Source organism: Scyliorhinus torazame, chromosome 13 (assembly GCF_047496885.1).
Source record: "Scyliorhinus torazame isolate Kashiwa2021f chromosome 13, sScyTor2.1, whole genome shotgun sequence".
NCBI lineage: Eukaryota > Metazoa > Chordata > Chondrichthyes > Carcharhiniformes > Scyliorhinidae > Scyliorhinus > Scyliorhinus torazame.
In genome coordinates this window covers 78,944,217-78,968,334 of record NC_092719.1, presented here as the reverse complement: position 1 = coordinate 78,968,334, position 24,118 = coordinate 78,944,217, and the positions used below count along the sequence as shown (strand labels likewise).

The 24,118-nt window shown below is 47.8% G+C and overlaps 1 protein-coding gene across 5 annotated transcripts in view; it reads left to right on the top strand.

The window, feature by feature from the left end:
- LOC140388133 (uncharacterized) overlaps nucleotides 1-24,118 on the top strand; it is a 248,913-nt gene that overhangs the window by 85,591 nt on the left and 139,204 nt on the right. For all 5 annotated transcript variants that reach the window (XR_011934104.1, XM_072471828.1, XM_072471826.1 and 2 more), the window contains exons 5-7: nucleotides 2,774-2,867; nucleotides 10,077-10,259; nucleotides 13,156-13,281. Coding sequence is in view for 4 of the 5 variants with exons in the window: in XM_072471828.1 (XP_072327929.1) it covers nucleotides 2,774-2,867; nucleotides 10,077-10,259; nucleotides 13,156-13,281 (403 nt within the window). In the remaining variant the exon portion in view is untranslated. The remainder of the gene's footprint in view (nucleotides 1-2,773; nucleotides 2,868-10,076; nucleotides 10,260-13,155; nucleotides 13,282-24,118) is intronic.

Sequence of the window (24,118 nt, the reverse complement as noted above, 5' to 3'; positions counted from 1 at the left end):
TCAGAAGTGCTCAAATTCAAAAAGGCGTGATGGTGCATGACAAAAGGTGATGATAATGGAGCAGGAATAGAAGAAACCTCGCCTTTGCATGGTCCATCTCCAATTTTTCCATTCTCTTCACTGCCCTGACTTCTCTATTTTCGTGTCTGAGGGGATAGGCTGTCAACTAATCTCTACCATAAGCCCACAGATACTTTTATAATGAAGCAACTGTCTGATGAGTTTTTTTTTATATTAATCCATGCTGCATAATTTTGTCACATTTCCAATCAAAAATTTGATTATTAAAAGTGCACAAATTTGCATTTAAATAGTGGATTTAACCCTAAAGGTATTACTTTTCATCCGTAATTTTTTTTTTAAATTTAGAGTACCCAATTCATTTTTCCAATTAAGGGGCAATTTAGCGTGGCCAATCCACCTACCCTGCACATCTATGGGTTATGGGGGCGAAACCCACGCAAACACTGGGAGAATGTGCAAGTAACCCATTCAAGTTAGTTTCATGTTAAGTACAACTAATGTTACCATAATTCCCCAGTCTAAATTGTTGAAGAGTCAATATTATTTATGCAAGTTAAAAGATTAAAGCGTAATGAACTGTAAATACAGCAGCATTCTCTCACACTCAGTGGCAGTAACCCTACCATCAACAGTACACACATATATCACACATGTCATTATTAGAGGGTGGGCTACCAGGTGGCCATGGTTGTCTTGGAGAAACAGGGAAGGTTTCCTATTCCTTCTGGTCGCATTAAATGCTAAATTGAAATTGGTACACATTATGTTGGACTGTTTCTCTTTGAGTGCAAAGTAGGGGTAAAGCATGCCAATCATCCCGAGTGTTGAGGTCCCAATGTTAAATACTGAGGGCAATTTCTTTTTATGTGTCCTGGGCGGTGCCACTGGTGAGACCAAAGGAACCGACACTTGCTTTAAGCAAACTGCCTATGGTGGTTCAACCCCTGTCAGTAACTCACTGCTGATTTGTCCCAGGGATCTATTTCCATTGGGCCTCTCGGTTTGGGAACAGGCTGGCCAGACGGCACAATGTCTAATGGGCCCAAACCAAATCCTGGGCGGGATTCTCTGACCCTGAGGCTAAGCGATGACTCCATCGGAAACGCCGTTGCATTTCTCGACGGCGTCAACACGGCCCCAGGATCAGCAATTCTGGCCCCTACAGGGGGCCATCAGGGCGCTGCAGCGGTTCACGGCACCCCAGTTGCTGATCCAGCCGTGGAATTGGCACCGGGGGATGCGCGCATGCGCAGTAAGCCTAGCGCGAACCCGTGCATGCGCAGTCCCACCGGCGCAATTTCCGCGCATGCGTGGTGTCTCCCTTGTCCGCGCCGGCCCCGACCCAACATGGCGCAGGAGTACAGGCACCGGCGCTGAAGAAAGGAGTCCAGGAGACAGAGAGGAGGAGACACATCGGAAGCCCCCCCCCCCCTCCCCCCCCCCCCCCCCCCCGGGGTCGGACACTCCCTCCCCTGGACCTGGAGTCCTTCAGTCAGAGCTCGTGGGTTGGAACCTTCAACTAGAGCAAACTCTTTAGGAGTCTGCGTCTGAAATGAGCACCAGAACCTCATTTCAATATTGAAATAAGCCCTGCCCTCCTCTTGGGTGGCTTCTCTAGCACTGTTACTGCGCTCGCACATGCAGATAAGGCACTGGCCTCTGTGGGACTCTTATTTTACCTTCTACTAAAAATCGGTAGTCCGGTTGGTGGGAGGTGTCAAAAATAGACTTTATTATTGTTAATTACTCACTTGAATACACTTGAATAAGAACTGAATAAAAACTTTTAAATCAAATATCAAACAATGCATTAAAAAGTCAAGCACATGGCAAAACGCATAAAGCACACAAAATCATTTTAAGGCAAACAAACAGATAGATGATTCAAGAATTCAGGAACAAACACCTCGACCACGAGGTCCTACTTTTAAGGGAATTCTTATCTCTGGTTTAACCCCTCATTTACTTTCATTGGTTTCTAATTCTCAGCTGAGACCTCATTTATTCAAATGAATGTCTGTTACTTAGAGGATGATTTGTTAATCAAACATTGGACATTACTTCAGATTAACTGGTGCCTATCAAAACTAATTTAGGATCTGCATGCGCCGCTTAGGAAACGTGCTGCATATATTTTTCCACATCTTCCGTGTTACACAGCTTGAACTTTCTAGAAATGATTAGTTGATTAGACAGAGAACAATATGTTCTGAACACACTGGAATACAATGGTTAATTCATTATATGAGACACTGCCTGGATTCCCACAGTGAAGACACTTTTAATATTTTTGCCACTTACATGCATTCAACTGGCACCAATATGAATAAAACTACGAATAAAACTAGACTCTATCAGTCTCTCCCCCTGCTAAATTGGATATTGTGCTGGTGTCCATTTTGAGGTCTGTAAAATGGGTACAACAATGTTAAATTTTTAAAGACTAGAAAATCTCATCTCTCTTTGTTCCATGGTAACTGTAGGTCTGGTAACCGCGCAGTGGAAACCCGGCTGCCAATACATACACAGCAATATCCCACAGACAGCAACGTAATAAATGACAAGCTAATGATATGTTCTATTGATGTTGGCTGGGGATGACTTGGCCTGGACACTGGGAGGTGTTGGAGTTGCAGGGGGTGTGGGAGGGGAGGTGTTCCAGATACATTTGGAATGTCTCTGAAAGTTTGGGTGCAGATAGAAATGTTTGACTTGATTTTAAGATATGTATCTGTTTGGCCTTACGCAGGTATGAGGTGGAACACAAACAGAACATGGAGCTTCAGTGCACAGTTCAACAACTGAGATATAAACTGGACAGACAACAGGAAAATCATTGCCAGGTCAGCACTTTTGAATGACATAACATTTATAAAAGGAAGTAAAGAACTTACATTTCTATATCATGTTTCATTCAGGATGTGCCTAAGATTTACCTGTAGGGCTACAAGACAGGTGCTGGAAAATGGGATTAAAATGAGCAAGCAGCTAGTTTTATTTCCTCTATATTGGCTGGTGCATGGTACAAGGGCTGAATGGCCTCCTCCTGACCTTTAAATGTTCTGTTGTTCTCTGGTTTGCAGCCAGTTTCATACAATTGTAACTTGGTTGCTGTTATAATGCAGGAATCATGGCAGCCAATGAGCATACAGTGAGATCCCACCAACAACAATGAGTCATATGATGAGATTTATTGATGTAGGTTGAGGGTTAAACATTGACCAGCATAGCAGGGAGAAATCCACTGCTCTTCTTCGAATGCTCCCAGAGAACCTTTTTGCATCTACCTCGATTTAACCTCACATCAAAAGACAGCACCTCCAATGGTTCAGCACTCTCTCAGTGTGGCAGAGCATTGTTCATCGTGATTGTATTCTTAAATCTCTGGTGTGGAGCTTGAACCTAGAGTTCGAGGTTAGAGTGCTACCTACTACTGATACATGATACTATCAAGGACGGCTTTCAGTTTGAGCCCAAAACAAGTGCAATATTGACAGTTCCATAGAATCCACAGGATCCCTACAATGCAGCAGGAGACCACTAGGTCCATCGAGTCTGCTCCCACTCTCCAAAAGAGCACCCTACCTAAGGCCACTGCCCCGTCCTAATCTCATAATCCCACTTAGCCTGCACATCTTTGGACAGTAAGGGGCAATTTCGCATAGCCAAACCACCTAACTTCCACATTTTTGGACTGTGGGAAGAAACCGGAACACCCGGAGGAAACCCACAAAGACAAGCGAAGAACGTGCAAACTCCACACAGACAGTCACCCAAGGCCTGAATTGAACCTGGGTCCTGGGCGCTGTGAGGCAGCAGTGCTTGCCACCGCGCCACCTCACATTGGCTGCCCAAGCGAGAGAGATAGTGGCGATGTCACTCGACTCGTATCGACAGACCCCGGTTAATGCTTGATGCTCGATCAATAACTCCAGAAGCGAGATTGGATGACAATTGAAGGCTTTATTGGACTAGATGTTTCCCCCAGCAGCGCAGGTACAGAATGCAGCTGCTAGGGAGACACAGGCTCTTATACTCCGCCTTACTGGGCGGAACCAGCAGGCAGGCTTCACCAATGATATTGCTGTCTCAGGTACCTCCCACACCAATGGTCTTACAGCATCAACCTGGGTACCGTAATACAGACTACCACATTCATCCCCTGTTAAAAAAAGAGTCCGGCAGGGGTGGTGGTCTCGCGTTATACAGTGGTAGAGGTTGAGGTTATGGTGGTACCCGGTATACATTAGTACAGTGTTTTGCCTCGTCACATGTCGCAACTATTTACAGTATTTATTTACATTCAAAAGGAAGCAATTAGTCGATCAGGGGCCCTGGTCGTCCTTTGCGATTGTCGTTGTTTCGGTGGTGATGCAGGCGCCGGCTCGGGCATCCATGGCTCCGGGAGCGTGGCTTCAGCTTCTTCGGCAGCTTCATCACCCCTAGGTGGGACCGGTGGGAGGACCGATCCACCTGGGAAGGGGGCGGCTGTGGGGTGCGTCGGGAGGGAGGGTGGGGTTGGTGGTGGGGGTGTGGGTTGGGATCCAGCGGGCGCCAGGTCCCATAGGGAGACCATATCCTGTCGGCCATTGGGGTACGCCACGTAGGCGTATTGAGGGTTAACGTGAAGGAGGTGGACCCTCTCGACCAATGGGTCCGACTTGTGCGCCCGCATGTGTTTGCGGAGCAGGATGGGTCCAGGAGCTGCCAGCCAGGTTGGGAGCAAGGTCCCGGAGGAGGACTTCCTAGGGAAGACAACGAGACGTTCGTGGGGGTGTTTGGTTGGTCGTGGTACACAGCAGTGATCGGATGGAGTGGAGAGCATCCGGAAGGACCTCCTGCCAGCGGGAGACTGGGTGATTCCTGGACCATAGGGCCAGTAGGACGGTCTTCCAGACCGTTCCGTTCTCCCTCTCTACCTGTCCGTTTCCCCGGGGGTTGTAACTGGTCGTCCTGCTCGAAGCAATGCCCTTGCTGAGCAGGAATTGACGCAGTTCGTAGCTCATAAAGGAGGACTCCCTATCGCTGTGTATGTAGGCAGGGAAACTGAACAGTGTAAAGATACTGCGGAAGGCTTTTATGATGGTGGCTGCGGTCATGTCGGGGCAGGGGCTGGCGAATGGGATCCGGGAGTTACCGTCAATCACATTCAGGAAGTACGTGTTGCGGTCGGTGGAGGGGAGGGACCCTTTGAAGTCCATAGGGACGGGAAGCCTTTATCAGGTGCGCTTTCTCTGGCCTGTAGAAGTGCGGCTTGCACTCCGCGCAAATTTGGCAGTTCCTGGTGGCGGTCCTGACCTCCTCGATGGAGTAGGGCAGGTTCCGGGTCTTGATGAAATGGAAGAATCGAGTGACCCCCGGGTGGCAGAGGTCCTCGTGGATGGCCCGGAGTCGGTCCACATGTGCTGCGGGATAGGGCATCAGGAGGCTTGTTTAGCTTCCCGGGATGATACAAGATCTCATGGTTGTAGGTGGAGAGTTTGATCCTCCACCGTAAGGTCTTATCGTTCTTTATCTTGCCCCACTGTGCATTATCGAACATGAAAGCAACCAACCGTTGGTCACTGAGGAGCGTGAATCTCCTGCCGGCCAGGTAATGCCTCCAGTGCTGCACAGCTTCTACTATGGCCTGGGCCTCATTTTCGACGGAGGAATGGCGGATTTCTGAAGCGTGGACGGTGCGTGAGAAGAAGGCCATGGGTCTGCCCGCTTGGTTGAAGGGGCCGCCAGAGCTACGTCGGACGCGTTGCTCTCGACGTGGAAGGGAAGGGATTCATCGATTGCGTGCATCGTGGCCTTTGCAATGTCCGCTTTGATGCGGCTGAAGGCCTGGCGGGCCTCTGCCGACAGGGGAAAAACCGTGGATTGAATTAGTGGGCCGGCCTTGTCCGCATAGTTGGGGACCCACTGGGCATAATATGAAAAAAATCCCAGGCAACGTTTCAGGGCCTTGGAGCAGTAGGGGAGGGGAAACTCCATGAGGAGGCGCATGTGTTCGGGATCTGGGCCTATAACTCCATCATGCACTACGTAGCCGAGGATGGCTAGACGGTCGTTGCTGAACACGCATTTGTCCTTGTTGTAGGTTAGATTAAGGATTTTTGCGGTATGGAGGAATTTTCGGAGGTTGGTGTCGTGGTCCTGCTGGTCGTGGCCGCAGATGGTGATGTTATCGAGATACGGAAACGTGGCCCGAAAACCGTACCGGTCAACCATTTGGTCCACCTCCCGTTGGAAGACTTAGACTCCATTTGTGACACCGAAGGGAACCCTTAGGAAGTGGTAGAGCCGTCCACCTGCTTCGAATGCAGTGTATTTGCGGTCGTTAGGGCGGATGGGGAGCTGGTGGTAGGCGGATTTTAGATCCACCGTGGAAAAAACCTTGGGCGTCATTCTCCGACCCCCCGCCGGGACGGAGAATGGCTGTTGGCCGCCGTGAATCCCGCCCCCGCCGAAGTCTCCGGTACATGAGATTGGGAGGGGGCAGGAATCGGGCCGCGCCGGTTGGCGAGACCCCCCGTTCAATTCTCCGGCCCGGATGGGCCGAAGTCCCGCCCAGAAATTGCCTGTCCCGCCGGCGTAAATCAAACCTGGTATTTACCGGCGGGACCAGGCAGCGTGGGCGGGCTCCGGGGTCCTGGGGAGGGCGCGGGGCGATCTGACCCCGGGGGGTGCCCCCACGGTGGCCTGGCCCACGATCGGGGCCCACCGATCCGCGGGCGGGCCTGTGCCGTGGGGGCACTCTTTCCCTTCCGCCTCCGCTACGGCCTCCACCATGGCGGAGGCGGAAGAGACTCTCCCCACTGCGCATGCGCGGGAAACTTTCAGCGGCCGCTGACGCTCCCGCGCATGCGCCGCATTTCCGCGCCAGCTGGCGGGGCAACAAACGCCATTTCCGCCAGCTGGCGGAGCGGAAATCCCTCCGGCGTCAAAAAAATCTCCTGGTGGCCATGAATTCATTGTTGATTGTTTTAAAAACACATCTGGCCCTTAAGAGAAGGAAATCTGTTGTCTTTGCCTGGTCTGGCCTACATGTAAATGTTAACTGCCTTTTGAAATATGCTAGCAATCCACTCAGTTCCAGGGCAATTAGGGATGGGCAACAAATGCTGGCCTTGCCAGCGACACCCATATTCCCATGGAAGAATAAAGAAGGCAAAAGGCCAGAGTTTGGAGATTATGAATTCTGCCTAGGTCCGGGTGTTATAAATGGTGAGCTGTGTGGGGTAAGTGGGTGTCGACTGCTGATTTGCTGCCAGTGAAAAAGACCAATCTTTACATGGAGCCTGCTGGCAAGTAGGGCTCCTTAGCTGGGGCTTCAGTTAGGAAACAGATCCCAATTATCACCCTTCACCTGACACTGCATGTGAGGAGCTGTGCGTGGCTCTGAAGTGTTCCTGGCTACAGCTGTGATATGTACTCCAAAGACTTTCCTACAGTCTGAAATTTCTTCCCATTTTAACTGAACCTGCAGTCCATATAAAATCCATAAGTTAGTTTAACGCAATTGTCAGCAGCTTAAGGTGTAACTCTCAAAGGAGTGCAAGTTCAAATGCTTTTTAAAAAATGGATGACTTATTTAAGTTTACTGGTTTGAAAGCGAGAGTTTAATCAAGTTAAGCATTTCCTCGAAGCAGAATACAGTCAACATTGTACTGCGAATGTAATGCAGCACGAGGGAACTGCCTTACGTCCTGTCTATGTTCCTTCAAGAAATATCCTGGGGAATTTACACCAGAATGTTGTAAATGCTGACTCCCAATAAAATGTTGATTGAGACAATCCCAGAAGGTAAATATTTTTAAACTTTTAGTGAGTTTAGAGGAATAAAAGTGTAGTGACTGTTAGGAACGCATTCGGCTAGCAATAAAATATTATTGTACATCAATGCTGGACAAGGTATGCAATTTTATTAAGCTGTCCTTTGCCAGTTCTGACTTGCTATCTCTCTCCAGGAATGATGGTCCTTTTTACACTCGGTTTTACTCTCCATTAAAACAGCTTATAATTAGATAGCACCTTTAACATAATAAAATGTCCTCATTCTTCTCTGGTGAATTATAAAAGAAAATATAACATCTTACAACATGAGGAGACATTAGGTCACATGACCCAATGCTGGGTTCAGAGAGGTAGTTTTTTAAAAAAGCGTCTTAATTCAGGAAAGTAAGGTAGAAGGGAAAAGAGGTTTATGGAGGGATTTTGGAACATATGGCCTCGGCATCTGAAGGCTAATGGCGAAGCGATTAAAATCAGAGATGCTCAGGAAGGCAGTATTTGAGGAGCACAGATATCCCGGAGTGTTGTGGGGCTTGAGGAGATTACAGAAATAGGGAGGAGCAACGTCAATACAACATCAAAAGGAAAAAGAAAACTTACATTTACATAGAACCCTTCTGTAATCACCTCGCCAAGACTAATCTTCCAGCACCAAACCATTTAATTAAATAAACAAATAAAGCCACTGCCATGCTTATAGCACACACGTCCAACCCAGGGACCTATCGCATACTGGCCTGGGTCGGAGCAGCATGTTTAAACTCCCGCTGTACACTCCCTATTGTGCGAGCCTCCGCCCACTTAATATGGGAATTTGTGTTCTACGAAGCCCACGGGAAGATTTATTGACGATCCCCTGTGTCCTTCGTGCCCACCATGACACCTTCCTTAATGCATGACATCCTGAAGTGTTTCACTATGTCCAACTACTGTTGAAGTGTTAGTGACTGTTGTATTGTAATAATAATAATCTTTATTAGTGTCACAAGTAGGCTTACCTTAACAATGCAATGAAGTTACTGTGAAAATCCCCTAGTCGCCACATTCCGGCGCCTGTTTAGGTACACTGAGGCAGAATTCAGAATGTCCAATTCACCTAACAAGCATGTCTTTCGGGACTTGTGGGTGGAAACAGGAGCACCCAAAGGAAACCCACGCAGACATGACGAGAATGTGCAGACTCCGCACAGACAGTGACCCAAGCCAGGAATTGGACCTGGGACCCTGGCGTTGTGAAGCAACAGTGCTAATCACTGGGGCAGCACGGTGGTGCAGTTGTTAGCACTGCTGCCTCATGGCGTTGAGGTCCCAGGTTCGATCCTGGTCCTGGGTCACTGTCCGTGTGAAGTTTGTACATTCTTCCTGTGTTTGCACCCCCACAACCCAAGGATGTGCAGAGTAGGTGAATTGGCCCTTAATTGGAAAATATCAATTGGGTACTCTAAATTTAGAAAAAACAACAGTGCTAACCACCTGTGCTACCGAGCTGCCCATCGCATAGGACACGTGAGAAAGAGGAGGAGGGAGAAGGCCAAGCGTTCAACCTTAATTTACCTGTGAGGTTAGATTAAAGTTGGGGTTCAGCGATAACTGCAGGCAGTTCAGCAAACTGGGGTGCTGTTGGGGTATTCTTAAAAAAGGAAGTAATATTGATTATGTGATGAGTGTGCCAACTTTTGTGCTTATTGAGGGTTTACGACTGATGAAATGGAGTATTTTCAATATTTCTCTCTCAGGGTCAGTATTGCTTTCTCTCTGCGTCAGTATTTCTTTCTCACTACACAATTCTGGATTCAGATGGCAGTGATGGACTGCCTGAGATTCTCCCTTATGGTTTATGACACAAACAACAATAGGCGATTGGATAACAGGGTGGATAATTGGGTGACAGTGGTAGCTCATCTCGCCTCAACCAAATGTGACCCATTCATTACTCATACTGTAATCACTCTGAATTCAAATCATTCATGTAGAGTTTTTTTAGGATTCATTTACGAGATGTAATCATGCAATGCCACCATTAAATTTGTCCAAATTCCAGTCCTTGGCATTCTGGGCCAGCATTTTCATCGCGTTTTACCCTCCACTTGTTTAAAGATGCAGGCATTTTATACTTCAGTGCAACTTTTGAAATGCAGGTCACTCTTGTGGAATGGACTTTGAAACCCACTCATTATAAAGAGCCAAATTTATTTTTTTTAAACACTGAATGGATGGCAGGTTTATCATCAGGGACCAGCTTTGCCCAATTACTGTGTATGTTGTGCTTTCAGGACATGATCTGCATGAGAGAGAAGGCTGCAGAAGCAGATGCTATGATTCAGGAACTGGAACAGAAGCTGAGAAATCCACAAGACGATGGTGGCGCCCTGAAGATGCTCCAGAAAATCCGGGAGGGGAATGAAGCTGAGATGAGGCAATACCAGCGGCAAACCGAACAGGCCTACAATCAAAACGTAAGCTGTAATTCATGTCATTAAAGTACAGGAGGAGGCCATTCTGCCCATCGTGCCTGTGGCAGCCCTTTGTAAGAGTCCTCTAATTAGTCCCGCTCCCCTCCTCGGTTCCCATTTTTCTCGTGTTCAAATATTTATCTTCCTGCCCGTGGAAACTGGTTCTCCCATTCTCGCCATCAAAACCCACCATGGTTTTGAACGCCTGGATTAAATCTTCTCTTACTAAAAAATAAATTTAGAGCACCCAATTCTTTTTTTTTAACCCAATTAGGGGGCAATTTAGCGTGCCGTTAAATTGGTTAAACAAAGATATTTAAGTACCGTTGATTTTTCAAAGATAACAAAGTGCGTTCATTCCATAGAATCCCAATAGTGTGTAGGGAGGCCTGCAATAACCCTCAGAAAAAGCACCCTACCTAGGCCCACTCTCCAGCCCTATCCCCGTAACATCATCTAACCTGCACATCTTTGGACACTAAGGGGCAATATTCATGGCAATTCCACCAAACCTGCACCTCTATGGACTGTGGGAGGAAACCAGAGCACTAGGAGGAAACCCACGCAGACACGTGGTAAACTGGCAAACTCCACACAGACAGTGACCCAAGGCCATAATTGAACCCGGCAGGTCCCTGGTACTGTGAGGCAGCAGTGCTAACTACTTTGCCACCGTGTCATCCTTAATTGTCTTAATTAAAATGCGACTACAATTTTTCCAGAGCTTAAGGGTCCACATACTTCATGAACACTTTATTGTCTTTAAACGGGTATTCCATTGGCTTCCAATTAACTACCTCTTTACGATTTTGTTTTCCACTGACTTCAATTTGGGAGAGGTATGTAACAGGCAGCTGATCCAATATCGCCTGCTTTACCGTGCTGCCCTCAGTCCAATTTCCACATTTACTCCCAACTTTATTGAGTTTAATTTGAATTTACTGTGACCCTATTATTCACATTGATTGGGTGTTTCATGTAGTCATTTTTCAGATCTACCTTTCCATCAGAAGCAACACGGGATTTAGATCTGGGTTACTTAAATTAATCATTTTCATAGTTTGAAGGTGAGCATATTTCCCTAGATTTGCAGAAATTATTTCACAAGAATCTTGTAGATGGACAGTAGAGTGGGCTGCTACTGTGCATCAGTGGTGGAGGGAATGAATGTTTAAGGTGATGGGTGGGGTGCCAATCAAACAGGCTGCTTTGTCCTGCATGTTGTCAAGTTCTTGAGTGTTGTTGGAGCTGCACTTATCCAGGCAAGTGGAATGTATTCCATCACAGTCCTGACTTGTGCCTTTTGGTTGTGGACAGGCTTTGGAGGGTCAGGAGATGAGTCACTCGTTGCAGGACTCCCAGCCTCTGACCTACTCTTGTAGTCACAACATTGATATGGCTAGTCCAGTTCAGTTTCTGCTTAATGGTAACCCCCAGGATGGTGATAGTGGAGGATTCTGCAATGATAATGCCAAGGACCGATGGTTAGATTCTCTCTTGTTGAAGATGGAATTACCTGGCCGATTAGGACATTTACTTTGAAATATAGCATCACAAGAATGACAAGGCTGAGGCTCGGTGTTGAAACCCAAATTCATCCGGATGTGAATTGGTTGGCAGACAGGAATAAGTAGATATTTTTCAGATTGGCAGATGCTGATTAATGTGGTCCCACACGAATCAGTACTTGGGCCCAGCTATACACAATATATACCAATGATTTGGATGAGGGAACCAAATGTAATATTTCCAAATTTGTTGATAACACAAAACTTGGTGGGAATGCGAGTGGTGAGGAGTATGTCAAGAGGCTTCAAGGTGATTTAAATAGTTGAGTCAGTGGGCAAATTGATCGCAGATGCAGTATAATTTGAATAATGTGAAGTTTTACACTTTGATGTGAAAAACAGAACAGCGAATATTATTTAAATAGTGGTAGATAGGGAAATGTTGATGTAGAAAGGGACCTGGGTGTCCTTGTACACCAATCATTGAAAGCAAGCATTTAGGAAGGCAAATGGTATATTGGCCTTCATTGCAAGAGGACCTGAGCAAGGATGTCGTACTGCAGCTATACAGGAACTTGATGAGACCACATCGGGAGTATTCTGCGCAGTTTTGGTCCCCTTCCCGAAGAAAAGATATACTTGCCATAGACAGACTGCAGCAAAGGTACACCAGACTGATTCATGTGGTGTCAGGATTATTTTATGAGGAGAGATTAGACCGACTAGGCTTGTATTCACTGGAGTTTAGAAGAATGAGAGGGTGTCTCATTAAAGCATATAAAATTCTGACAGGGCTGGACAGATTGGATGCAGGAATGTGTTTCCTCTGGCTGGGGATCTAGAATACGGCACAGAGGCTGAATGTATTTAAGAAAGTAATATGTTTGTAGGCATCGATGGCATCAAGGGATTGGGGAGAGAGTGGAGTATGGCATTGAAATGGGGATCAGCCATGATTGCTTAGAACGGCAGAGCGGGTTCAACCGACCTATCCCTGCTCCTATTTTCCATGTTTCTATATGCCAGCTTCCTGACCTTGCTTTGAAAATTTCACACCTGGTCTTTCGCTTTTTATCCTTCGGAATATTTTGCATTTGAGCATGCAGACCCAGCCTCAATTTAATGTCTCTTTCAAAAGACGGCATCTCTAGACAGTGCAGACACCCTCAGGATGGGATGGTGTGTCAGCCTGGATTGTGTTTCTGCAGAGCAGGTTTGAACCCAGAACCTCCTGTCGCAGAAGTGAGCATGCGACCAACTGAGCCAATGTGACCAGAAAATATTTCATCAGGAACCCATAACTGCCACAGTTGCAAGCTTGCTAAAGATTATTACTGCTGTGACAATGAGGTTTTAAGTTTCTGTCCCCTGTGTGTTCATGTTTATCTTAGATCATGGATCTAACCATGTGCCTGAATAAAGAACGCATCCAGTTGGAACAAGTACAGGAGGAAAACCAGTGCCTTCGTCAGCATATTAATAACCTTTCAACGGAGATTAAAATGCTGCAAACCAAGGTTAGTGAGATGCTGAGACAGTTAACCAAGTGTATCAGACTGGATCTTCATAACACAAGAACATGAGGAACAGGAGAAGGTCATTTAGTCCATCAGACCTGTTCTGTCATTCAGTTAAATTCATTGGAGCCATAGGTTGGTAGGAGAAAAGGTGGATGAACAATGGGCTTCCTTCAAAGAAGAGAGTGTTTGTGTGTGGTCAACATAAATTCCCTCAGAAGGGAAAGCTTCGGCAGACAAATCCACTGCTCCCTGGGTGACAAAAGAGGTAGAGATTAAGAAAAAGTGTGCATACGACAAGTGACAGGTAGAAAATACAATTCAGAACTAGACTGAATACAGGAGGTTATGGGGAGGTGAAAAATCAAATAAGAGAAGCAAAGAGAGAGTATGAAAAGAGACTGGCAGCTAACATAAAAGAGAAACCCCAAATCTTCCATGGGCATATAATAGTAACCGGACAAATAGGGCTGATTAGTGACCAAAAAGGGAATATAAGCGTGGAGACAAAAGGCATAAGTGAGATATTAAATTAATACTTTGCACCTATCTTCATCAACACCGTCCAGCCCCTGATGAAAGAGGAGGTAATTGAGACACTGGAACGGTTTAAAATTGATAAGGCAGAGTAAAGGATGGAGATGGGAACCTGGTTGGTGATTCAGTAGGGGTGAATAAGGCATTTAGGGATTTCTACAGCAGGCTGTACAGGTCAGAACCCCCTACGGGGCCGGAGGGGATGAGGCACTTCTTGGAGGGTCTGAATTTCCCAAAGGTGGACAGGGAGCGGGTAGAAGGGCTGGGTGCCCCAATTGGGCTGGAAGAGATAGTGGAGGGCTTGAAGGCCATTAGGTGGGTAAGGCCCCGGGTCCAGACGGGTACCCAGTGGAGTTTTATAAAACGTTCTTGGGGATATTGTGGCCGGTGTTGTTGAGGATGTTCAGTGAGGCAAGGGAAAGAGGGGTGTTGCCCCCGACGATGTCACAGGCAACGATTTCGCTGATTCTGAAGCGGGACAAGAACCCGGAGCTGTGTGGGTCCTACAGGCTGATCTCCCTGTTGAATGTAGATGCCAAGTTGCTGGCCAAAATCTTGTCCTCCAGGATCGAAGATTGTATTCCGGACATTATTGGGGAGGACCAAACGGGGTTTGTTAAGGGCAGGCAGTTGTTGGCCAATGTAAGAAGGCTGTTAAATGTGATCATGATGCCCCCGGAAGGTAGGGAGGTGGAGGTAGTGATCGCAATGGATGCAGAAAAGGCTTTTGATCGGGTAGAATGGGACTATCTGTGGGAGATACTGGGATGGTTCGGATTCGGGCAGGGCTTTATTGGATTGGATTGGATTGGATTTGTTTATTGTCATGTGTATCGAGGTACAGTGAAAAGTATTTTTCTGCGAGCAGCTCAACAGATCATTAAGTACAAAGAACAAAGAAAAGTACAGCACAGGAACAGGTCCTTCGGCCCTCCAAGCCTGTGCCAACCCATGCTGTCCGTCTAAACTAAAATCTTCTACACCTCCGGGGTCCATATCCCTCTATTCCCATCCTATTCATGTATTTGTCAAGATGCCCCTTAAACGTCACCATCGTCCCTGCTTCCACCACCTCCTCCGGCAGCGAGTTCCAGGCACCCACTAACCTCTGTGTAAAAAAGCTTGCCTCGTACATCTCCTCTAAACCTTGCCCCTCGCACCTGAAACCTATGCCCCCTAGTAATTGACCCCTCTACCCTGGGAAAAAGCCTCTGACTATCCACTCTGTCTATGCCCCTCATAATTTTGTAGACCTCTATCAGGTCACCCCTCAACCTCCGTCGGCCCAGTGAGAACAAACCGAGTTTATTCAACCGCTCCTCATAGCTAATGTCCTCCATACCAGGCAACATCCTGGTAAATCTCTTCTGCACCCTCTCTAAATCCTCCACATCCTTCTGGTAGTGTGGGACCAGAATTGAACACTATACTCCAAGTGTGGCCTAACTAAGGTTCTATACAGCTGCAACATGACTTGCCAATTCTTATACGCAATGCCCCGGCCAATGAAGGCAAGCATGCCGTATGCCTTCTTGACTACCTTCTCCACCTGTGTTGCCCCTTTCAGTGACCTGTGGACCTGTACACCTAGATCTCTCTGACTTTCAATACTCTTGAGGGTTCTACCATTCACTGTATATTTCCTACCTGCATTAGACCTTCCAAAATGCATTAGTCACATTTGTCCGGATTAAACTCCATCTGCCATCTCTCTGCCCATGGGAAGAAAAGAGAATAAAAGAAAATACATAATAGGGCAACACAAGATATACAATGTAACTACATAAGCACTGGCTTTGGATGAAGCATACAGGGTGTAGTGTTAATGAGGTCAGTCCATAAGAGGGTCATTTAGGAGTCTGGTGACAGTGGGGAAGAAGCTGATTTTGAGTCTGTTCGTGCGTGTTCTCAGACTTCTGTATCTCCTGCCCTAATGGAAGAAGTTGGAAGAGTGAGTAAGCCGGGTGGGAGGAATCTTTGATTTTGCTGCCCGCTTTCCCCAGGCAGCGGGAGGTGTAGATGGAGTCAATGGATGGGAGGCAGGTTCGTGTGATGGACTGGGCGGTGTTCACGACTCTCTGAAGTTTCTTGCTGTACTGGGCCGAGCAGTTGCCGTACCAGGCTGTGATGCAGCCCGATAGGATGCTTTCTATGGTGCATCTGTAAAAGTTGGTAAGGGTTAATGTGGACATGCCGAATTTCCTGAGGAAGTATAGGCGCTGTTGTACTTTCTTGGTGGTAGCGTCGACGTGGGTGGACCAGGACAGATTTTTGGAGATGTGCACCCCTAGGAATTTGAAACTGCTAACCATCTCCACCTCGGCCCCATTGATGCTGATAGGGGTGTGTACAGTACTATGCTTCCTGAAGTCAATGACCAGCTCTTTAGTTTTGCTGGCATTGAGGGAGAGGTTGTTGTCGCTACACCACTCCGCTAGGTTCTCTATCTCCCTCCTGTATTCTGACTCGTCGTTATTCGAGATCCGACCCACTATGGTCGTATCGTCAGCAAACTTGTAGATGGAGTTGGAACCAAGTTTTGCCACGCAGTCGTGTGTGTATAGGGAGTAGAGTAAGGGGCTAAATACGCAGCCTTGCGGGGCCCTGGTTTTGAGGACTATTGTGGAGGAGGTGTTGTTGTTCATTCTTACTGATTGTGGTCTGTTGGTCAGAAAATCGAGGATCCAGTTGCAGAGTGGGGAGCCAAGTCCTAGGTTTTGGAGCTTTGATATGAGCTTGGCTGGGATTATGGTGTTGAAGGCGGAGCTGTAGTCAATAAATAGGAGTCTGATGTAGGAGTCCTTGTTGTCGAGATGCTCTAGGGATGAGTGTAGGGCCAGGGAAATGGCGTCTGATGTGGACCGGTTGCAATGATATGCGAATTGCAGTGGATCAAGGCATTCTGGGGAGTATGGAGGTGATGCGCTTCATGATCAACCTCTCGAAGCACTTCATTACGACTGAAGTCAGGGCCACCGGACGGTAGTCATTGAGGCACGTTGCCTGGTTCTTCTTTGGTACCGGTATGATGGGTGGTCTTCTTGAAGCAGGTGGGGACCTCAGAGTGGAGTAGGGACAGGTTAAAGATGTCCGTGAATACCTCTGCCAGCTGGTCCGCGCAGGCTCTGAGTGCACGACCAGGGATCCCGTTCGGGCCCGTTGCCTTCCGAGGGTTCACTTTCAGGAAGGCCGATCTGACTTTGGAAGCTGTGATGGTGGGTATGGGTGAATTATGGGCTGCTGGGGCACTCGACAGCGGATTGTTGGTTACCTGCTCGAACCGGGCATAGAATGCACTGAGTTCATCGGGGAGGGGACGCTGCTGCCAGAGATATTGCTTGGCTTCGCTTTGTAGCCCGTTATGTTGTTTAGTCCTTGCCACAACCGCCGAGAGTCTGTCTGTGACTCTAGCTTGGTTTGATATTGGGTCAGGTTACTGTATCAGGCTCCTGTGGCAAGTGTTCGGATGAATAGGACAACATCGGACTATTTTAGACTGCACCGGGGGACGAGACAGGGATGCCCCCTTTCCCCACTGTTGTTTGCGCTGGCTATAGAGCCATTGGAAATTGCTCTGAGAGTCTCGAGTGGTTGGAGAGCACTGGTCCGGGGGGGTTGGCTCAGGGTTTAGCTGTATGCGGATGACCTGCTTCAGTACATTTCGGACCCAATGGAGGGGATGGAAGAAATTATGAGGACTCTAGGGGAATTTGGACGGTTTTCGGGGTATAAGCTTAATATGGGAAAGAGTGAGATGTTTGTGGTCCAGGCGAGGGGACAGGAGAGGCGACGGGAGAGCTGCCATTTACGTTAGTAGAGGGAAGCTTTAGGTACCTCGGCATCCAAGTGGCGCGGGAATTGGACCGGCTGCATAAATTGAATCTGGCCTGGCTGGTGGACCAAATGAAGGACGATTTTCGGAGATCGGGCACGCTTCCGCTGTCTCTGGCTGGGAGGGTGCAAACGGTGAAGATAACGGTCCTCCCGAGGTTCCTATTTGTATTTCAATGTCTCCCCATCTTTTTTCCACGGTCCTTTTTTAAGCCGGTCAACAGAGTGATCATGGGCTTCGTCTGGGCAGGCAAGACCCCACGAGTAAGGAAGGTAATGCTTGAGCGGAGTCGGGGAGGGGGGCTGGCGCTGTCAAATTTTAGCAACTATTACTGGGCAGCTAATATAGCCATGATCAGGAAGTGGGTGTTGGGGGAGGGGTCGGCATTGGTGCATATGGAGGTGGCTTGATGTAAGGGCACCAGTTTGGGGGCGTTGCTAACTGCGCCTCTGCCGTTCCCGCCAGGATGGTACTCCACCAGTCTAGTGGTGGTGGCTGCCCTGAGAGTTTGGAGCCAGTGGGGGTGGCATGTATGGGAGGAGTATCGGTCTGGGCCCCAATCTGTGATAATCACCGGTTTGCCCCGGGGAGCATGGACGGGGGGTTCCAGGTATGGCGGAGAGCAGGGGATATGTTTATAGAGGGGAGCTTTCCGAGTATGAGGGCGTTGGAGGAAAAGTTTGGGTTGGCGAGGGGAAACAAATTCAGGTATCTGCAGGTGCGGGACTTCCTTCGTAAACAGGTGTCAACCTTCCCGCTCCTACTGCAAGGGGGATTCAGGACAGGGTAGTTTCCAGAGGGTGGGTAGGAGAAGGGAGCGTCTCGGACATTTATAAAGAGCTTATGGGGTCGGAGGAGATGCAGACCAAGGAGCTGAAGCGCAAGTGGGAGGAGGAGCTGGGAGGTGAGATAGAGGATGGTCTATGGGCGGACACATTGAGTAGAGTCAACACGTCCGCAACATGTGCCAGGCTCAGCAGATTCTTTGGGGTGGAGGACAGGTGCGCAAAATGTGCGGGAGAACTGGCGAACCATGTCCACATGTTTTGGACATGTCCAAAGCTTAGGGGATTCTGGCAGGGGTTTGCAGACATCATGTCCACGGTGTTAAAAACAAGGGTGGCGCTGAGTCCAGAGGTGGCGATTTTCGGGGTGTCAGAAGACCCGGGAATCCAGGAGGAGAAAGAAGCAGACGTTCTGGCCTTTGCTTCCCTGGTAGCCTGGAGATGGATACTATTAGCATGGAGGAGACCTGGCTATCGGACATGGCTAGCTTTCTCTGTTTGGAGAAAATCAAGTTTGCCTTGAGAGGGTCACTATTAGGGTTCACCCGGAGGTGGCAACCGTTCGTCGACTTCTTTGCGGGAAATTAATCGTCAGCAGACCGGGGGGGGGGGGTAGTTTAGATTAGAGTAGGGGGCCAATAAGGGTGGGACCTGTACGAGCTTTTGCACTATGTTTATGGTTTCATGTATATTGTTTATTTTGTTGTTGTTACTATACCAAAGATACCTCAATAAAATGTTTATTAAAAAAAAAAATTGATAAGGCAGAGGTATTGGATTGACTGTCTACTTAAATTTGATAAAACACCAGGACTGGATGAGATGCATCCCAGGATATTGAGGGGAGTGAGAATGGAAATAGCAGAGGCAATGGCCTTAATTTTTTTAGTCTTCCTTAGGCGTGGTGCTAGAGGACTGGAGATTTGCAGATGTTAACACCCTTGTTCAAAAAAGGGTGCAGATAGCTACAGATGGTCAGTTTAATATCTAGGGGAAACCTCTAGAAACAATCGTCTTGGACAAAATGAAGAGTCACATGGACAAATGTGGATGAATTAAGGAAAGTCAGCATGGAGTTCTTAAGGGAAATATTGGGTGGGATTCTCCGCTCCCGCGCCGGTTGGGAGAATCGCCTGGGTCGCCAAAATTTCCCACGACGCAGGTCCGACGCCCTCCCGCGATTCTCCCAAGCGGCGAGAACGGCCCCGTCGAGTTCCGCGCTGCGCAGGCCGGAGAATCGCCCGAGACACCCAAAATGGCGATTCTCCGGCACCCCTGCTATTCTCAGGCCCGGATGGGCCGAGCGGCCAGCCCAAAATGACGGGTTCCCCCCCGGCGCCGTCCACACCTGGTCACTGCCGGCGGGAACGCTGGGGGGGAGGCCTGCGGGGGGGGGGGGGAGGGGGGATCCTGCACCGGGGGGGGGGGGGGGGGGCTCAAATGGGGTCTGGCCCATGATCGGTGCCCACCGATCATCGGGCCGTCCTCTCTGAAGGAGGACCTCCTGTCTTCCATGGCCCCGCACGATCCGTCTGACATCTTCTTGTGGCGCCGGCCGCGTCATGTATGTGGTGCCGCCTTTACGTGGCGACAAGGCCTGGCGTGTGTAAATGACGCGGCCCCGCTCCTAGCCCATTATCGGGCCCTGAATCGGTCGGGATAGGGGCCGTTTCGCGCCGTTGTGAACCTTGACGGCGTTCACGACGGCGTGGCCACTTCGGCGCGGGAGCGGAGAATCGCGCACATTGTATTTTACTAACTTGCTGGAGTTTTTTGAAGCGGTAATAGACAGAGTTGATGAGGACAATGTAGGATATGGGGTACATGGACTTCCAAAAGGTATTTGATACGGCGCCACACAACAGACTTGTGGGCAAAGTTCCAACTCGTGGGAATAAAGGGACAGTAGCAACTCGGATATGAAATTCGTTGAGTGACAAGAAACAGAGCGATGGTTATTGGATATTTCACAGGCTTGGAGGAAGGTTTGTAGTGGTGTTCCCCAGGGATCAGTATTGGGACCCTTGCTTTTCCTCATGGCCTAGACGTTGGTGTACAGAGCAGAATTTCAAAGTTTGCAGATGATATGAAATTTGGAGGTATTGTGAACTGAGGAGAATAGCGTAGAACTTCAAAAGGACAGACAGGTAGCTGGAATGGGTGGACAGGTGGCAGATGAAGGTCAGTGTGGAGAAATGTGAAGAGATTCATTTCCATAGGAAGAACATGGAAAACAATATAAAATAAAGGGTACATTTCTCACGGGGTGTAGGAGCAGAGGGATGTGGGTGTATATGTGCAAAAGTAATTGAAGGTGACAGGATAGGTTGAAAGAGGGGTTAAAATATACAGATTCCTAGACATTATTAATAGGGGCATCGAGTACAAGAGCAAGAAGGTTATGTTGAACTTGTATAAGAAACTAGTTAGGTCTCAGCTGGATAATTTCATCCAGATGTGAAGGCATTGGAGAGGGTGCAGAAAAAAAAGCTGTTTTCCTCGGAGTAAAGAAATCTGGGAAGAGATTTGAGATATTCAAACTCACAAGGAGTCTGGACAGAGTAGATAGGGTGAAACCATTCCCACTTGTCAAAGGATTGAGAAGGGTGGCACGGAGACACAGTGGTTAGCACTGCTGCCTCACGGCGTCGAGACCCGGGTTCAATCCCGGCCCCGGGTCACTGTTCATGTGAAGTTTGCACATTCTCCGTGGGTGTCTGCGTGGGTCTCACCCCCACAACACAAAGATGTGCAGGGTAGGTGGATTGGCCACGCTAAATTGCTCCATAATTGGAGAAAAAATAATTGGGTACTTTAAATTTTAAAAAATTAAAGGATTGAGTAAGAGCGGGCACAGATTTAGAGTAATTGGACAAAGCAGCAACGGGATATGAGAGAAAGCTTTTTCATTCAGTAATTGGTTAGGATCTGGAATGTAGTGCCTTCTGGAGGCAAATGCAATCGAAGCATTCAAAAGGTGTCATGATATTCAGGTAAACATCATAGCACATACATACTGATGGACAGATCAATGGACAAATCAACACACACACAACACCACAGGCAAGAGCATACACAGTACAAAACAGGGAACACGACACTTCCTGGGCAGTCCAGCAGAAGACAGCTCAGGGCACAGAGATCATAGCAAGCCACTCAGACATCCACCATGTGCTGATGCCACTACAAGATAGTATTAGGAATAGGTCCACAGATTCTAGGGTTATGGTTCGTCTGTGTAGCAGAGTACCCAACACATCAAAAGGGAATTAGACTATTCTCTGAAAAGGAAGAATGTGTAGGGTTGCAGGGAGAACGTGGGAGATTGACACTATGCAAATTGTTTCTTCAGAGAGTTTTTGCCTGTTGTGGTGTACTTTTAGGGAGCATATCCTACTGTCCAGCACTATCTACCATGTGACGGGAGGTGATGTATAATTCCATGTACTCTGTGGGCAGAATAGAGCAGCAGTCTAACAGTCAGGCATGTCTAAATCACCTCCCAGTTACCATTTACTATATATATAATCTTGTATTCAAATAAAGAACCTATATTATTGCTTTACCAGTCCTTGTTATATGATTGGCATGTGTGGGTCAGTTGGCTAGACGGCTGGTTTGTGATGTGGAGCAACGACAACAGTGTGGGTTCAATCTCTGTACCAGCTGAGGTTATCCATGAAGGCCCCCTGCCTTCCCAACCTTGCCCCTTGCCTTAAGTGAGGTGACCCTCAGGTTAAATCACCACCAGTCAGCTCTCTCTCTAAAGGGAGAGCAGATCCTCTGGGACCATGGCGACATCCACATCTTTATTTGCCATAAACAGAAGGCAACAGTGCCGGGTCAGACTCCAGATTCCAACTCCAATTTACTCACAACCAAAATGTCAGTGCGATACAAGACTACTTTGCGCCAGGACCTTTTTTGCAATGTAAGCGCAACCCAGACGATGACTTGAATCTGTGGCAATGTCTCTGTTACCTGTGTAAAGTCTTCCGGAACCATTGCTCACTCTCACAGCAGCAGAAATTGCAGTTCAATCTGCATCAATTTCCAATCCATGCCACCATTCTATCTGTCCTGTGTCGTGTTGTTCACCCTGGGGTAACACGAATTGCACACGATGCAATTAACTGATCAAGTATACACCAAACGAAGGTGTTGGTTCAATAAAAGATTTATTGAACTCTAGCAACAAAACACACAGCTGCCTGTGGGTTGACTCTACTACCCTAAGTAAACTAAAGCTAACCATCTAGACCAGGCTTGCTCTGACCCATGTGTTGGAGGTGTTGAATGATTTGTACACCCTGACTATCACTATAGCTATCACAAGTGGAAAGAGGCAGAGTGCTGATGCCTCATGTGTTTTATAGGTGGACGTCCCCCTCTGGTGTCCTGTCTTGTGATTGATCGTGTTCTGTTCCGTACATTGATTGGCTCACCTGTGTGTCTGTCACTGCCTGCTTTTACCTCATGATGTGCATGGGTGCATATTATGACACCCTGCGCATCTGGAACCTGCCGAAGAAGGGAAGCAGGTTCCCTTGAGTGTGGGAAATTAGAGACATGATCTGATCCTGGGTACAACAGAAAAGCAATGTCCTTTTGAAAATGAGAGCAAGTTCACTCGGGTGAAATCAGGAAGCACCATGCGACACAAAGGATAGTGGAAATCTGGAATATTCTCCCCCCCGCAAAAGGTTGGGAATCAGTCGGTGCCTTCACGACTGAAATTGATAGATTTGGGTAAAGGTATCTAGGAAAGGTAAAGTCCCAGGTGACCATAGTCTTTTTCCCCTGTGAAGGGGAGAGCTGACTGGTGGTGATTTAACCTGAGGATCACCACACCGCAGGTGAGGAGAAAGGTAGGGCCTTCATGAATAACCTCAGCTGGTACGGGAATTGAACTCGTGCTGTTGGCCGTGCTCTGCATCAGAAACCAGAAGTCTAGGTAAGTGAGCAAAATGGCCCCCATAACAAGAGCAAGGCGTATAGAACTAAGATGGGCAAATGGGTTTGAGGCACAGATCAGCCATGACCTAGAATTCAGAATTGTTACAGTGCTGGAGGAGGCCATTCTGCCCATCCTGTTACACTAGCTCTCTGAATAAATAATTTGGGGGATGGGGGGGGGGGGGGACTTTCTGGATAATTTTGGCTAGCTGCGGCAAGACAGAAAACCGAGAGTAAGGGCAAAGAGTATCTATTCAGAGAAGCAGGAAGTGGAAAATGTTGGGACCCCCACGGGTCACTGCCGAGATCGCGGTTGTTCATATTGTATAGTACTCACTCAGGCTTTGCAAACAAAAACATTAATTCTGAATTTAAGGATGACGTGCTTGAGGGTGAATATTTAAATAAGAACCTTCTCCCAATGTCCGTTAACCAAGAAAGTAAAACATTCCTAATGATAAATAACTAGACTATTTGGGCCAAATTACTTATCTGAGCTGCATATTAGACACAATGAGGAGTTATGAGGAGAATAGCTTGGTCAAAGAGGTCGGTTTTAAGGAGCATTTTAAAGAAGGAGAGATACATGGGGAGGTAATATTTAGTGAAGGAATTCCAGAATTTAAGGCCTAGTTGTTTGAAGCCATGCCTGCCTACAGTGGGAAGTGGAAGTGTGTAGTACACAAGGAGTGGGATTCTCTCAGCTATGTCTTTCCCGGAGCGGGAT